The 15,421-nt window shown below is 42.0% G+C and overlaps 1 protein-coding gene across 5 annotated transcripts in view; it reads left to right on the top strand.

Moving 5' to 3' along the window:
• ABTB3 (ankyrin repeat and BTB domain containing 3) overlaps positions 1 to 15,421 on the top strand; it is a 164,477-nt gene that overhangs the window by 117,072 nt on the left and 31,984 nt on the right. For 4 of the 5 annotated variants that reach the window (XM_030263131.4, XM_030263128.4, XM_032746300.3 and 1 more), the window contains exons 5-6: positions 11,095 to 11,260; positions 14,651 to 14,740. In XM_030263131.4, coding sequence (XP_030118991.4) covers positions 11,095 to 11,260; positions 14,651 to 14,740 — 256 coding nt within the window. The remainder of the gene's footprint in view (positions 1 to 11,094; positions 11,261 to 14,650; positions 14,741 to 15,421) is intronic. The other variant, XM_030263130.4, reaches the window with a different exon arrangement.

Below are 15,421 nucleotides of genomic sequence, written 5' to 3'. Positions count from 1 at the left end.
GGAGCAGCTGCCTTCTGTTGACTCTGGCCTTGGCGTGCTCTTTCACCAGAGAGTATAATACTTCTCTTCTAGATCTACATGGGCTTTTTATAGCCACAGCTATTTAATATTTAATTGGAAAAACATATGGAATTTCAAAAGCCAAATCATGAGCATTTCAGATTTCAAACCTTGGCTGTAATTGCTTCCCTTTGATGTGCCCACCATGGCCCTCATTTCCAGAAGTGCTGCAGATATTTCTGTGTCCCTACTGAAATGCCAGGACTTACAGATACAGGTTCTACACGCAGTCGGAAGACCTGGTACTTGGTTCTGGAAAGGTACAATTAATTTAATACTTCTCCAAGTATTTAGGTAGGATTGCAAATAAGGCAGTAATGTTTCTATTCTATATGCTCTGTCTTAAAAATTAAGGTAGCTACAGTAAAATACCTGTGGATTAAAAAACCTCACAATGTATAACCCAAAATTCTGTTTTGACAGTGCGTGTGTGTGTATGTATATACATAGATATAAAAAAATCTCATTAACTGTTACAAAATTTTGGTTTTTATTAGGAAGTTTCAGAATAATTTGAAGTTGTGAAGAGTTGTATTGTACTGCAGAAGAATGTATTAATTATGGGGAACAAATCAGCACTTAGTTTAAAGTTGCCATCAATAATTCATTTCATAAAAAATACAAGTTATTTGTTGTCTTGCTTGTCTTAAAAGTGGGATTGAGCCTGAAGAGCATGGCCTGAGATTAATCCAATGAAACTGAAAACTATTCCTGAGACAAATTCTAGATTTTAGAGAGACCAGCCTTTGCAGTGTGCCTGTATTTGACTGCAGGGGCTGGATTCATCCACTGATGTCCCAGAATGACAATCTCTCTGCTGTGCTGGCAGATGAGTGTTCGTGTACCTTGGGTTTTATTTTGAGGTCTGTGCCTACTGCTGGTGTAGTGCAGCAGGTTCTTTGCGTAGCTGCAAATAAGACCCTGGCTGCCTGTAATGCTGAGATCAAAGGGAAGACTGAGCTTTTCTGAAGAGCAATGTGAGTCACCAGGATGTTAATTTGGAACTTTGCAGCCTGTAATTTTTTATTTGTATTCAGCAGACCCTCAGCACTCCTGATTTTCATAAGCCAAACACCAACCCCTCACTCCTCCCCATTAGGGAGGGGTCCTTTCCAATTCTTAACTCCTCAAGGAGCATCAATTCCATAATTTTTAGCACTGGGGCTGGAAATAAAGTAACTTTGCAGGGGAATGGCGTTTCAAGTAAGCTGCATGATGGATGGAAGCCAGAGGATTTTAAATGCAGTTAGCTTGATAAATTCTGTGACTTCTATGGGAAAGGTTTATTAAGTAGAACCTTGAAAATGGTTCAATTTCTAGGCTTTTGTTAGCAGTCTTTTTTAGTCCCTAAAGCACAGAGAGCTGAACCCAAAAGTTCCCATGGTCCCAGGTGATGCTGCATTGTTCCACGGTGTTGGTTCACAACCTGTCATTTCAAGTGCATAAAGCAAAATCAGCTTCCACACTGGAAAAACATGCATATGGGGGAGAGAGAGAGAGATTGGCAGGATCTCAAAGGCTGTGAAGTTCAGGAACAGTTCGGATGAAACGCAAATGTTCAGCTTCTTATCTGAACTACAACATGGAGGTCTCCCTGCAAGTTCATGTGACACTTCCCAGCACAATCACATACTCCAGCAGTGAGGTTCCCATTCTGTGGCTTTGTAAATCATCTCTGCTTTCTTCCTGCCTTTCATTCCTCTCTTTTGCCCTTTTTCTGAGCCTTTTAAAAAAACCCACCACTTTAATTTCTTGCAATGTTTTCCTCTTCTGAAAGAGGAGCTGCTCTTGCTCTGTGTAGAGGAATGAGGGAAGCTGAAATTAGTCAGGAGCTGCTTGTCTCTTTCCTGATCTCTTTTCATTTTACAGCAGCAGATGTGCCAGAAAGTTTCTTCCCTCTCATCAGCTTTGGGAGATGAGCAGGGATGTAGGCATTCACCTTCCCCCAGGAGTGAAAGCTTTAGACAGACCAGTTGTTTCCACCTTTTGCAAGGAGATGGGTTTCACAGACGGGTTGAGTGGTGGATGTATAACAGCTCACTGAGACAGAAACCCGAGTAGTGTCCAGGATATTGTCATATTTAAGTGTGACAGCACACTTAAATAAAGCCTCACATATACCCACCTGAGGCAGCTGGATGTAGTCAGTCGAGGTGGCTCTCTCAGGTAGCAGAGTACTCTGCTACCTATTCTAGAGCTTTTATTAATGAAGGCATGAGGGTAATTTGTTGTCTGAAAGGGGCCTGATGTTAAAAACTGTGTTAACCTGTCTTTCTACTGTAATAAGGTAGCATCGCTGCTCAGCCTGCACAGGCACTATCTGGCTGCAAACAGATGTTGACTTCTCCTCATCATCACATTTGCAAGGGGTGCCTTTCTTCTTGCTCCAGCTAAACAGAAGAAGCTCTTTGCACATGTTTCCTTCCTCCATTCTGTGGGATGTTCATTTGAAACAAACCCCAGTGTGTTAGGCATGTGGTGGGGAGGATCACTGGTGCATGATTGCATCTGGGAGCTGGAGGCTGATGGCAGAGGAACAGAGAAAGGGAGGAACATCCTGTGTTGCTCAGCTGTAAGGCTGCTGTGCCTTTTATCAGGGTCAGGGGCTTCATTTCTGGTGGCAATATATCGTGGCAATCCCGGAGGATGTAAAGATGCTGGAACATCACTGAGAGATGTGCATCAGTGCCAACAGATGCCATCACCCAAGAACTTTAATGAATACTTTGCCTCTGGTTTGGGCGGGGGGAAATCCTGTTCAAAGAGGAGAAACAAATAATAGCAACAAGGTTATGAAAATGGAAAAACAGTAATAAAAGAAGAGAAAATTATGCAGCTTAATGCACTCAAATCAGGATGACCAAATAACCTCTATTCCAGCGATGAGAAAAAGCTGCCTCACAAAACCAGGGGGTCAGAGGGAAATATTTTTAACAAAGCCTGGAGTGATGCCATAACTCTAAGGATTAATAATAGTAATGCCCAACATTTGAAAAGGATGAGAAATGATCCAAGGAAAATTCCAGGCTGTTAGTGCAAGGCCTCTGAATGTTTTTTCAAGCAAAGACTGATTAAAGACATGTTGTTGAGGGAAAAATGGGATAAAATGTGACACAGATTTTCTAAAGATAGATCTTGCCAGGCTAATCTAATAACTTTTTTGATAAGATAACTGATTTTCTACCCCAAGGAAATTCAGTAGAATTTCATCTCTTTGGACTTGAGTGAAGATTTGATACAGTCCATGCAGGGATCTATTCAGACAAGAAGATGGGGGTTAGTAAGGAAATTGGAAAGTGAGCAGGGGCTGGCTTTGGGTGAGGTGACAAGGGCTGGGTTGGCTGAGATGGGGTTGCAAGCAGGGACCTTCAGCTCTCATTTTTAAAAACTGGTATTTTTTAATTTTCAGAAAGGGTTTTGGCACAAATCGTAGCAGTGTGCTCATGAAGTTAAAATTTGCTGATGCCATGATGCTGAGAGGCATTGTCTTGACAGAGGAAGTTAGGGAAATCATCCAGGAAAAAGTGGATGACCTTGAGGGATGGGATGGAATAAATGGGATGAATGCAGTTTTCCACAAATGGAAATGCAGTTCTCCACAAATTCTCCCAATCATCTGGGAGTTGTTTTTTAAATAAAAATATACAAACTGCAGTGTATATGTAACATATACACTATATATGCATCCTAATATATATTGTGTTGTGAACAGAGTTTTGGAAGGGTGGTGGTAAAGTCTGTAGAGCAGTATTTAATCTCCGAATGATTGTAAACCACAAAAGTGGATTTTTCCTCAGTCATGAAAAAAGCAAATGCATTTTGAGTCTGAATTGGGTGAGGTATTTCCAGTAGAAACAGAAAAGTATTGGTGCCATGTGAAAGTGGTAGGAAGTGATGTGGAAGCATAAATCCTGTGTCCTGGTCAAAAAAATATTCCCTTTGGACCAGGTAGAAAGAAATGGGCTGAGGTGATTTGGTTTTTTAACAGAATGTTCTCATGGAGACACACATGAAGAAAGGGGCTCATTCAGCTGAGCAAAGTGTGTGCTGAGGGAATCTTTGGCTCTTCTCCATAAATGCATCAGGAATAAACACTTTGCAAGGAAAAATACACTATTTAAAGGTCAGCATGGACACAGAAGTATGTGAGTATTTGCAGGTTGTGCTAAGCTCAGGTTGAAGGTGTAGTGGTACCCAAGCCTTGCTGCAGCACAGGACCAGGTTTCTGTGCCCCATGTGCTCCCTCAGCCGCTGCCCTTCACAGGCTCACCCAGCACTCTGAGTTGCATTTGCAGCTGTGGTCCAGAAAGATCTCTGGGCAAACGCAGGGTCTGAGTGTCTTGGAAAATCTGTCTTTAATTGCAAATCAGTCCTGATTTCCAATTAGCCTTGTCCTGGGAATACCTAAGTCTGCTTTGCTGTCTGGGACCATCCCTCTTAATGAAGGCTCTCTAAGAAATTGGATTATCATTCTCAAAAGTAAATATTATTTGAACATCCTTGGCTCATTCAAGAGAGCTTTCTTAAAACTATGGAAAGGGGGAAATACAGTGATGTAAAGGGAAGATTTGTTACTTTGTTATTTCAGAGCAGTCTATACCATTTGCTGTGTCATCCCACTACAATATCACATGTGTTCAATTCTAACTTCAAAGTGAAAGCAGAAGAGTTGCATTTAATGTTTTATTTATGGAAATGCTGTGCTTGTACTAGAGCATGGAAATATAAATGGACTTTAATAAATAGAGATTAGAAAACAGAAAAAAAATATTTCCACTGCTCTTCCTTCTCCCTTAAAATCTGTTGAGTAAAGGGGCTGAGTTTCTGGAGAAAGAGAGAGAGTATAAAATTGCCAAGAAATTCTGCTCTTTAATTAGACATAGCCGCCTTCAAGTAGGAATGGTTGGTGTTTGCCTAGCTTCTTGAATGTCCTTGTTTTTCCCACAGATTTTCACTAATCTTTTAACACCAGCCATGGCTATTGCTGTAATTAGATACAAAAACGTGAGCAGTAGCAAACAAGCTACTTGACAAAAACCAGCAGTCCCTTGGGACATATGGTGCCAGCAGATGAAGGAGATTTTATTACTTGGAGCATGGGTTTCTGAGGTGAATCTCAACCTGTCCTGCCAAATGTCTGTTTGAAGACAGCAGTAATAAAAAAATTATTAAAGGGAAGGACCTTGGCCTCACGTTCTCCTTCACTTTTAGGGGGGAATACACTTACATTTTCAGGGGCTTTAGGATCCAGCCTTCTTTTTCCCATTGCAAGTAATATCATTATTGCTGTCTCATATGCTCTGTCAGTTTTATTGCGTTCCTGAATATATTACATGTCCCTGTATTATATTCCTGAATACAATAGTCAGGATACAGATAACACACCATTTCCCACTCATTAGTGAAGACTTGTGCTATCTATTTATATGAAAGATGGGTCTGTACCAGAACTTTCCTATAGCACTGTGACCTTGATCAAAATCTGAGCTCAGATTTAATTTTGAACATAGTTCCTGACCTATATACACGGAACTGGAGTATTAAGAGTGTTTTGAAATACAGATTTGGGTCTTGATTTGATAGTCACATCACTTTTTAAATGTATTTTCCAGTATTTGTAACCAATTTCTTCTCAGACCTTTGGCAAGAATAAGAGGTTGGATAATAAACATTTGGAGTATTTTTTTCTTGTCTTAATTTAGCTCATGATTCAAGTAAACGGAGAATTCTATTTCTGCAATATAAAATAGTGCTCTTCATCACTTTGATCAACATGTTTGTGCCTACATTTTCCTCTCTCCAAAACTGAAAATGCAAATAATTGTCTCAATATAGTATTTATATTGCAGTTCTATTAATATCAGCATTATACTCCTTTGTAAAGCACCATGCTGGAAAAAAGAGTGCTCACAAATTTAAATCAAATTGTCTGCTGCTTCCACTCTTGCTGGTTTTGTGTGTAGTCTTACTGAAGAGCCCCAGGCAAGGACCAAGACCCTTTTGTGCTATGGGCTGTGTGGGCCAGATCAAAATGGTGATCCACGACCCCAAGAAATTCAGCATTGCAAATGCATCTGTATTGCTGCCTAAAAGACTGCTCCTTCCAGGCTCCCAACCAGCTGAGCTATAATTTCTGACTCGAGACCTCATTCATTTTTAGGACAAACTGGATAGATTCTACAAAGCTAAAAAGATGGACCTTATTAATAGATTATAATTTTTTCAGTTGAAAGGGCTGGTGACTGAGTCCCAGGTGAACAAGCAAGGTTCTGATGCTTGGCCATCAGTGCAGTGATCTGTTCCTTTGAGCTGTGAGGAACGTTTGTCCTGCTGCTCGTCACACACTGCACTTCATTTCTTTTGAATCAGCTGCGTCTACCAGTTACGATGGAAACACTTTGCTTTTGAATCATCCATTTTCCCAAATGTATTCCACCCATGAGTAACTTATTAAAGATCTGCACAGACTCTCTCTTAGCCAGTCGAGTGAAAATGAAAAAAAACCAACATCCCTTGTGTTTAAAGCACTGCTGTAGAAGTGCTGCGTTATGTTTTTGTAATGTGAGTTTGGAAAAAGAAAAACAATTTGCTGTACTGCTAGGACCCATTACAAATGAAGAAGATTTTGTTTGACACCTTTCAGAGGTTTGAGTACTTCAGACTATGATGGAGTGCCATGGTCACCATGCAGTATTTGACAGTGACCATTTGCAAATAATTAATGTTACCATGGCACTCCCCATATGAAGCCACAGTCCATTTAATTATGTGCAGTGGCAACACTGTAATGATCTTGAAGATAACAGCTGTAGAGGCAGTATCTGTCAGGAATTAAAAGAGAAGTTAGAGAAAATTGTATTGTGAGTTAAAAAGTGTGGTCACAATTTTACTGCAAATATAAAATTGAAATTATTTCATTTCTTTCTAATTTTTCTTTTATTTTTAAAGGTAATTGTTGGCTTGCTTCACACTAGGGAAGGGAAGGAGTTGACAGGCTCTGTGGTTGAATGAACCCCTGAGTTGGAGGGGTGAATTTGCTGTTGAGCACAAGCCTGTGATAAATGTGTATTATTAATTCAAACATATTATTTCTCCATTCTGGGAATGGGAGCATTATGCAGTGATGATGGTGGTGGTGCCAAGCAGCCTGCTCAGCCCCACAGGTTGCTAAATATGGAAGTTTAGAATGCACAGTGTCTTTAGAGAGGAGTTATCAGTCTCAGAGGATGTTGGTCAGTCCTACCTTTGTCACTGTATCATCTCTGGGAGACCTCAAAGTTTGCCTGACCCAGCCAGCATCTGGTGTGGGGACGTCTTGCCATCCTGAGACTGTCCCGAGTTGGAAGAGGAGCAGAAGAGCATTGGCCCTCCAGGATCCTCTGTTCCTCCCATCAGCCTTCCCAGCACCTTTGGTGAAAATGCACCTTTTCTGCAGGGTGAGGTCTTGGGGAAAGGATGACCTGTGTGAATGCTGATGGCTGGCAGACTCTGGCAACAAACCATGGTAGCTTTGGAGGGGACATCCTGCTGTTGGGCTGGTGTCAGCCTCCTGTGCTCTTGGAAAGATCACAAAGAGTTTTTGGCAAAAGCTGACAGTGCAGCTGGGGAAGGTTCCAGCTCTGTATGCACGTATGCTCTGTTCCCTTGCTGAGCAGGCACAGTTTCACAAGTCTAAAAAGTGACCCTGTATATTTAGCTGACTTTACTTGTTCCCTGTCAACCTTGTATTTCAAGCTTTTTCCCATCCCTTTCCCACCTCTTCAGAGCTTGTCAGTATGTTTGCTTCAGTCCAAAGTGGAAGAGTCTCGAGTGAGTCAAGCTTGGGAGTATATTCGATTCCTCTTCTTTTATCTTGCATTCTTTAATGTCTGTGATTCTGGATGGTGTCCATGATGGAGCAGTGTCCCCTTACACAGTGTAAGATGGAGCAGACACCCTCTGCTTCTTTTTGGAATCAGTATTTTGCAGTGAATGCTAAGAAGGAGAACTTGGGAGAAAATGCAGTGCTGTGTTAACTTAGGTTTGATTTTTGATAGGTTTGGGGTTTTTTTTAATTATTTTCCAGTTTTCATTTTGAAATGCGACAGCTTGGTCTGTCTGTCGTGCAGTCCTCCCAGCTGGCCTTCTCCAGTGTTAAAAGTGATGCTGTGCTTTTCTATTTGTAATTGTAGTTCCTGATCATTTTTTGATGTCTCTTCACTGCTTTTTATCAGTACGTGTTAAATATCTTTTTCCTTAACTCATTTATCTCTCTGGCTTTTCGAGATGTTGCTTTCTCTCCTCATGCTCTTCTTTCCTTTGTGTCATGCTCCTGTTATAATAAACTCACCAGTTTGATCACTATGCAGTTTTTTAGTCAACATATGGTAATACTCACAGTGGTACTGCTTGGGGCATAAAAAAAGGCAGTGGGCCACTGGCAGTGGTACTAAGTTGTGATTTCTTGTTTTATGGAACTTGGTCTAGCTCAGACCTTGTCAGCCCTGGCGTCCTACCCGCTGTGCAGGCACTCCTCTGCATCCACGTTATTGTTGCACTGTTTTTACAGCTGTAGCAGCCTGGAGCCCTTGGACCAAGACACTTATCCCCCCAGCTGATTGAGGAGTACTGATTTGCTGACACTAAATATCAACAGGAATTTATGGCTCTCCTTCCTTGACTATAGTAAGCAGGTGAACTGACTCAGGAGACCAGAGCCAGTTCATGGAGGAGTTCCTGATGATTTTTGAACCCATGCCAGAGTAGAGATCTGGGGAGCACATACAGGCTAGGTGAGATAAGTCCTTGTTCTTTTTTCCTCATTTCTATGGGTGTGCAACCCAGGTCAAAGTTTGGCTTTTTTTTGAGGAGGAAATGATCAACTATCACTTTCATGCACTGAGCTGGGCTGACATCAGTTGGAGCTCTGTCAGAGTCTGACCCATTTTATTCAGTGTATGTTACATACCTCAGTACAAATGATGAAGCAGTGAGTTAACACAGGCAGTGATTCATAGCAGCAGACATCTCTGCAGAGGATGTCTAGATCTTTCCATAGCGGCACTTTGCTGAGGAACCACCTAGTTTTCAGCCCAAAATCACCTGGGAATGCCCTCTGCAGATGGGAGGTCTCTCCTCCATGCACCAAAACCCCCACCACCTAACTTCTGAGCATGCTTTATCTTTGCCATGCCATAAAGGAGGGCACAGATGATCTCCAGCATCTCATGCTATGGGGGTAACAAGCACCAAATGTTGCTGTAGCTCTTGTGTCAGAAATGTGCCATGTGGTGTGAATGCATTTAGCCTCGATTGCTCCCACAGATCTCAGTGTCAGTGAGCTCAGCCCTGCATATGTCTGTGCTGGTTTTGCTTTTTACTTAAATTCAGTGAGAAACTGAATTCAGTGAGAAACATGCTGTGTGTTCCTTTCTTCCTCTCTGCTGTGGGCATGTTGCTGGTGCAGAATCTGTTATTGCTGTTGAGGTGTGTTTATTGTGACTGAGTGTTGTGCATTAATTTTGCAGCATCCCGTGGTGATAGAACGTCATCCCTGAGTGGTGATACTCTAAACATACCTTTTTTTGCATTCTTAGGACATGAACTTTTTTTATCAGTCAAAACCCAAACCGAGCAGTAGAATGAACATAACAAAACAACTGGTGTCCTCCAGACTGGTTGTGGCCCAGCACAGCAGAGAGCAAGTCTGAGATCAGATGCTGGTTTCAAACCTGTAGAAGCTTTGATCAAAACACTTTGTATTTTGCATTTCACTTTCCTTCCTCTGTTGAAAGAGGAAGAGCATCAGCTATTGCTACATGCCACTGCTTCTATATAAATGTATTTGTGCACAGTGCTGTTAAATATTAAGCAGTGTTATATATTTTATAAAGGTCTGATAAAGCACTTTGAAGAAGAAATTTAAATGATAGTGATGTGCTGTTTCTATTTTCCTTTTGATTTGCTGGGGTTTTTTACATATGAAATAGGAAAACAAATATTTGATGTATGCTCGACTTTTTCACTTTTCATCTCTATTTTGTTTTTCCTTCATAAGTAGCCCCTCATTTTCTGACCTAGCATTTTTGCAGATTTGAAGCGGTGTTTTTTCAAACAGTCCTTTTATCCAAGTTCACACCAAAAGTGCTGTGGATTTGGACTCCACCCTCTGCCCCAGACACTCCTCAACATGAAAGAAAAGCAAGTCTGTCTTTTAGCAAGATGAAAACAGCTTGGATAAATGTTATATTTGAATTGCCTGGCTCTCTCTGGAGCTGTAGATTCACATCTTGGCTAAATAACTCCTAGTCCTTCATTCATATAAACTGAATATCAGTTCACAGTTTGAAAATCTTTTGAATAAGACCTTACAAGAATGACATCTCATCTGTTAGACACAGCCAGAAAGGATTTGTGGTGTTTTGCTGTGACTACCTGACAAGATTGCCTGCTCCTCAGTTGCACAGTGGTCTTATGTACATGTGGCCCTGCTTGGACCAGGTGCCCTCCAGAGGTTCCACTCAACCTCAGCCAGCCTGTGATTCTGTGACTTGTACTTTGTGCTCCAAAAAAGCTTCCCTGTTACTGAGACTATGCTGGTAAGATCCTTGAGGGTGTTTGGAGTGACATTTTTTTCTCTTTGGTGTCTTGTCAATGATTATATGTTCATTTGATGTAAGTTCAAAGCTTACTGAACTCATTGAAAGTTTTCAGGGATCGGAGGAACTGGATAACCTTGCCATGCAGAGACAAAAGTTGTGGTAAGAATGTATTGTGCATTGCTTAAACAGGGAAACAAAATCAAGTGAAAGCTGTGCTTTTTTCCCCCCAATTTCTATTGAAATTTATAATTTGTCCCATGAAAGATAGACCAAGGGCAATCTCCCATTAGCTTGCATTATCATTTCTCATTCAGCGTTTCCCTTGCACATGCAGGTCAAAGGAGAATGGATGCGTGCATGACCTAAATTCTTCAAAAGCAGGGCACAGTATTATTTTCCTGGGGAGGTCTGTCCTCTGGTTGTCCTCTGAGGGAGCTGCTTTCTCACCCCGCAGGATCGACGACTGTTTCTGTGCCTCTCGGAAGCTGGATGCAGTTGCCACCGAGGCCAAGTTCAAGCAAGACCTGGGTTTCCGGATGCTCAACTGCGGCCGCACGGATCTGGTTAAGCAAGCCATATCCTTGCTGGGGCCGGATGGGATCAACAGCATGAGCGAGCAGGTAATGGGATAGACATTAACAGAAGCAGCTGTGGAATGGGAGAGTTTTGTCTGCTTGTCACAGGAAATTAGCCCCAGCTTTCAGCTCTACATAGACAGGACCTTAATGCATCCCCTTCGCTGAGTTAAAGCACTGCCAGGTGAACGTCCACGTTAAGTGAAGTCATTTTGAGTTGTATTGGTTTGCCAGTACTGAGGTAACTCAGCATGAGGGCGACTGCATACCGTGAAATCTTTTTAACAGTGAACTGAGTCGAGTGAAGGCAGAGGAAGATCCCAAGAGAGCTTAGTGTTGAGCTAAATACTTAAAACTGCTGCAGTGCTGTGCACAGTTCTGTGAAACAAGGCTTTGTGAGGTGAGCAGCCTTGCACTGCACACAGCTCTGGGATCTGTCACCACTTCATGTGCACCACCCAGCCTGTCAGTAAATGGTTAATTGCAGGTGCTCTCTAATGGATTTCAGTCCAGTTTGAACGGACCTCGCAGACGTGAAAGTATCTCTGCAGTTACCCCCCCACTGCTCATTGTGGCCAACATCCACCAGTTGAAGAGCCTAAATTTCCTTGGAGTTGCGCCTGTTGAGGCTGGCGGTTGTGCCTGGGGATAAAGCTTCCCTCTGCAGCTACCTACTGGCAGCTGTCTGGTGGACTGTGATGCTCACTGAGGTGGTTCCCCCTTCCCAGAGGGAGATGATGGCAATGAATACTAACCTTTCCTTTTGAAATAGAGCACCCTGACCCTTCCGGTGTCCCTGATGAAAGTTTGTTGCTGCATGTTCCCAGAGCTGTGGCATCATTTTTGACAGGAGCCAGGTGGCTGCCACCTCTCAGGTGGTCATGTGGGACAAGAGTTGGACTGTTCATGGGTTTAGGTCTTCTGAGATGAAAGCTGTTCCAGGAATTTGAATTATGTTGCTGTTCAGTAGCTTCAGTCTGAGTCAGTATTGTGGATTCATCTGAGAAAAGCTTTAGGAGAGGGCAATACTTCCTGGAAAAGAAAACAAACAAAGAAAAAAAAAAACCCCACAAAACAGTATCAGACTACTCATTCCAAGGTTCATACTTTCTAAGATTATTGTTATTTTAAGTTAGTCTCAATCTGGAAATTTCTCACAGCATATTCCCTCTGTCCTCCAGGCTGAAAACTGGGAACACTCTGGCTTGATTCATCAAAGTGCCTAATCATATGCTTAACTCTGAACACATGTTTTTACATCCTTTTTGAGTGAAAGTTAAGCCTGTGCTTAAATGCTTTGCTGGGTCAAATGTCCCACATCTTGCAGTATCCCATATCTTGCAGGACAGAGCCCTAAGTCATACAAAGCTGAAAGAAAGACAGTAATTTCATATTTTGCCAAAAGCCAAATGCCTTTGTGTTGGTTGTACACATTGTTATTGTGTTCCTGTGTGTGCTTCGAACACTAATGATGGGCTCATTAAAAATCCATTCCTGCCATGTGCAGAGAGGGGATGAGTGGTGCTGCAGCACAAGGCTGAGCTGCAGGGCAAGCCTGGGGGGACTGGCAGAGGCAAAAGCAACAGGGACAGCAGTGAAGGGGAGGCTAAAATCCTCATTAACTCTTTAAAACCCTGCCACTGCAGCATGACATTCTGGGCCCCCTTTGGTCAGTGTTGAGTCCTCGTTCAGCTGCAGCAGGGTCAGGACATCTTGTGTGCTTCCCAGGCTGAGCTTTGGCTCTGGATGTTGCCACAGGACTCCTCACTGTGGCTGCCCACGTGCTGGGTCTTGCAGGGGGAGCCCCAGCACTGGGTTTTCAGATTCTTTCCTACAGATCTGATTAGACCCCTTGTGCTCAGTGAACACTTGACTTAATTATCCAGCGATGCCACTTACAGAAACTGAAAAACCAGCTGAAGGAACATGTATTTAATTTTAAGCTGCTAGCCCATCCTCATGTTTCAAGGCCCAAGCACAATTATTTTGTAATTCTTGTGGTCCTGTTTGTTCCCATAGTGTTTACTGACTGCCAGAGGAAATATTTTACCACTGGCTGTGGCTGAAGTCCTTTCAAATTCTCTTTGCAAATAGCTTCAAGTCACCCAAGAACTCTCCTTGCCTAGGGTGAACTTTTTTTTCTCAACAATGGCATGAGGCCCCAAGTGCTTATTCCATGAGTACACTGCAGATTGGATCCTGTGAAATGCTCAGTGTCTTTCAGAGAGGATCTAAGGACCTTGCAGAGATAAACATTAATTTATATTGTCTCTACAGGAGCAGTCTTTCCATACATAAGGACTCAACTGCCTTTAGCCCTTCATACAAACAAGAAAACTGGGGTAGTTCAGCAAAAACAGTGGTGCTGGGCTCTTGCTAGGAGGAGCAGTGTCACAGCTCTGTGTCTGGCCAGGATAGGTACATCCAGTTTTCCTTCACAGCAGCATTTGGGTTAAAGAGCAAATGGACTGTGGTCTGACAGCAGATTTACTGGGGGACTTTGAGGGAGGCTGTAAACATGCATTAGAGGTAGCTGCTTGCTTCAGGAGATTTACTGCAAAGCAACTGGTGGCTGTTGGTCAACACACCTCACTGTGTTTTATAAACAGCTTCTGCTCTTGTAATTTGCAGTAGGTTTAATAATTTTGTTCATGGTTTCATCTGGACTCATTACCACAGCCACAGCAGTACTTCCCTTAAGGGAAATGGTGATCAGGCATAGCAGGTATTTCAGATTAATACAAATTGCATTGTGGTGATTCTGTAGTGAAGGGTTACTTAATCTACTTTTTCTCCAAGCATGGCCATGTTTTCCTAGAGCCAGCAACTTGCAACAAAGCTGTCTGGCATTTCATTTAAAATGAAGTCCATGTTTGCCAGGGAGTGCTATACAAAGCCTTGACATTTCCAGCCCCTTACAGTATCCATGTTGAAAAAGCTGTGCTCAAATCTGACTGATCTTAAAAGGAGCTTGAGATGTTTTAAAGGCTCTTTCAGTAATTGAAAAGTTATATTTTAAGACACTCTGATAATAGAAAACTGAATAGAATTCTTGTGTTTCTAAAATACCAGTGAATAATGGTTGCTTTGGTGAAAACATGTCTCTGCTGGGGCCCCAAAGACAAAAGTGCTCAGTTTAGTATATGATGGAGGTGAGGAGGCTGGCAAGCCTAGTTTCACTCAACATGCTGAAGACAACATCAAAAATACAAGCAGTAAGCACAAGTGACAATTAAAATGGAGATTTTTACAAAAATGTTTGACCTTTGCTACTCTGAGGGGCATGTTTGTAACAGAGGTAATGGCTTGCTAACAGAGGTAATACATGCTGTTAGTCTTGATGATATATATTTAAATAATTGCTTTTAAAAATCAAAGACAGTTCTGTGTTAAATTTGTCAATTCCTTTGTTTTTTAACTCCAAAAAATGACTAGGGCATGACTCCACTGATGTATGCTTGTGTCAGGGGTGATGAGGCTATGGTGCAGATGCTGCTAGATGCTGGAGCAGATCTGAATGCCGAGGTGAGGACTTTTTGTTGGTTGTATCTTTTTTCTGTTGTTTGTTTACATCTTAAACTACCCCCTGAAACTGTAGCAGAGTGAAAATCTCAAGAATCAAGAAGAAAACAAATCTATTTTATCCGGGATTGGGACTACTTGAAATGCACAGTGAAATCAAATGGCATTAGGTTAACACTGGAATTCACTGCACAGAAGGGGTCCAGTCGTTGGACTTAACCCACAGGTAACAGTGATTTAGTTGTGTCTGCACACTGCAAATGAGTACAGGCATTAATTGGCACTAGCCCTGAGCACAGCTCTAATGCTACTAGAAGGACTCACTGAATCTCAGCTGACTTTAAATGAAGAAAGTAAAAGAAACACCCATCTGGTAACTTGCCAAAGCTCAGCATTTCTATGCATATGGATGATCCAAGTAAGCATCGTCAGCACACAAGAGCCATATAGGTTCCACTGTTTTGTTTTACAAAGTGCCTTGGGCTAAAAACTATTAGATGAGGAGCTTGAAGCTTCCAGAATATAAATGTCTCGTTGATGAATGCATATCACAAACTATGACAATCTGTCCACCAAACAGATTGTTGTCCAACTCAGTGCAATGCAGGTATGTACATTTTTAAAGAGCCATTTGAAAATTCATGAAGAGTTATTTGTTAATGATTCCAGTTTCAATTTGTTGAG

The sequence above is a fragment of the Taeniopygia guttata genome, chromosome 1A (assembly GCF_048771995.1).
Source record: "Taeniopygia guttata chromosome 1A, bTaeGut7.mat, whole genome shotgun sequence".
NCBI classification, from domain to species: domain Eukaryota; kingdom Metazoa; phylum Chordata; class Aves; order Passeriformes; family Estrildidae; genus Taeniopygia; species Taeniopygia guttata.
Note: the sequence above shows the minus strand (reverse complement) of the source record. Positions and strands in the feature narration are given on the sequence as shown.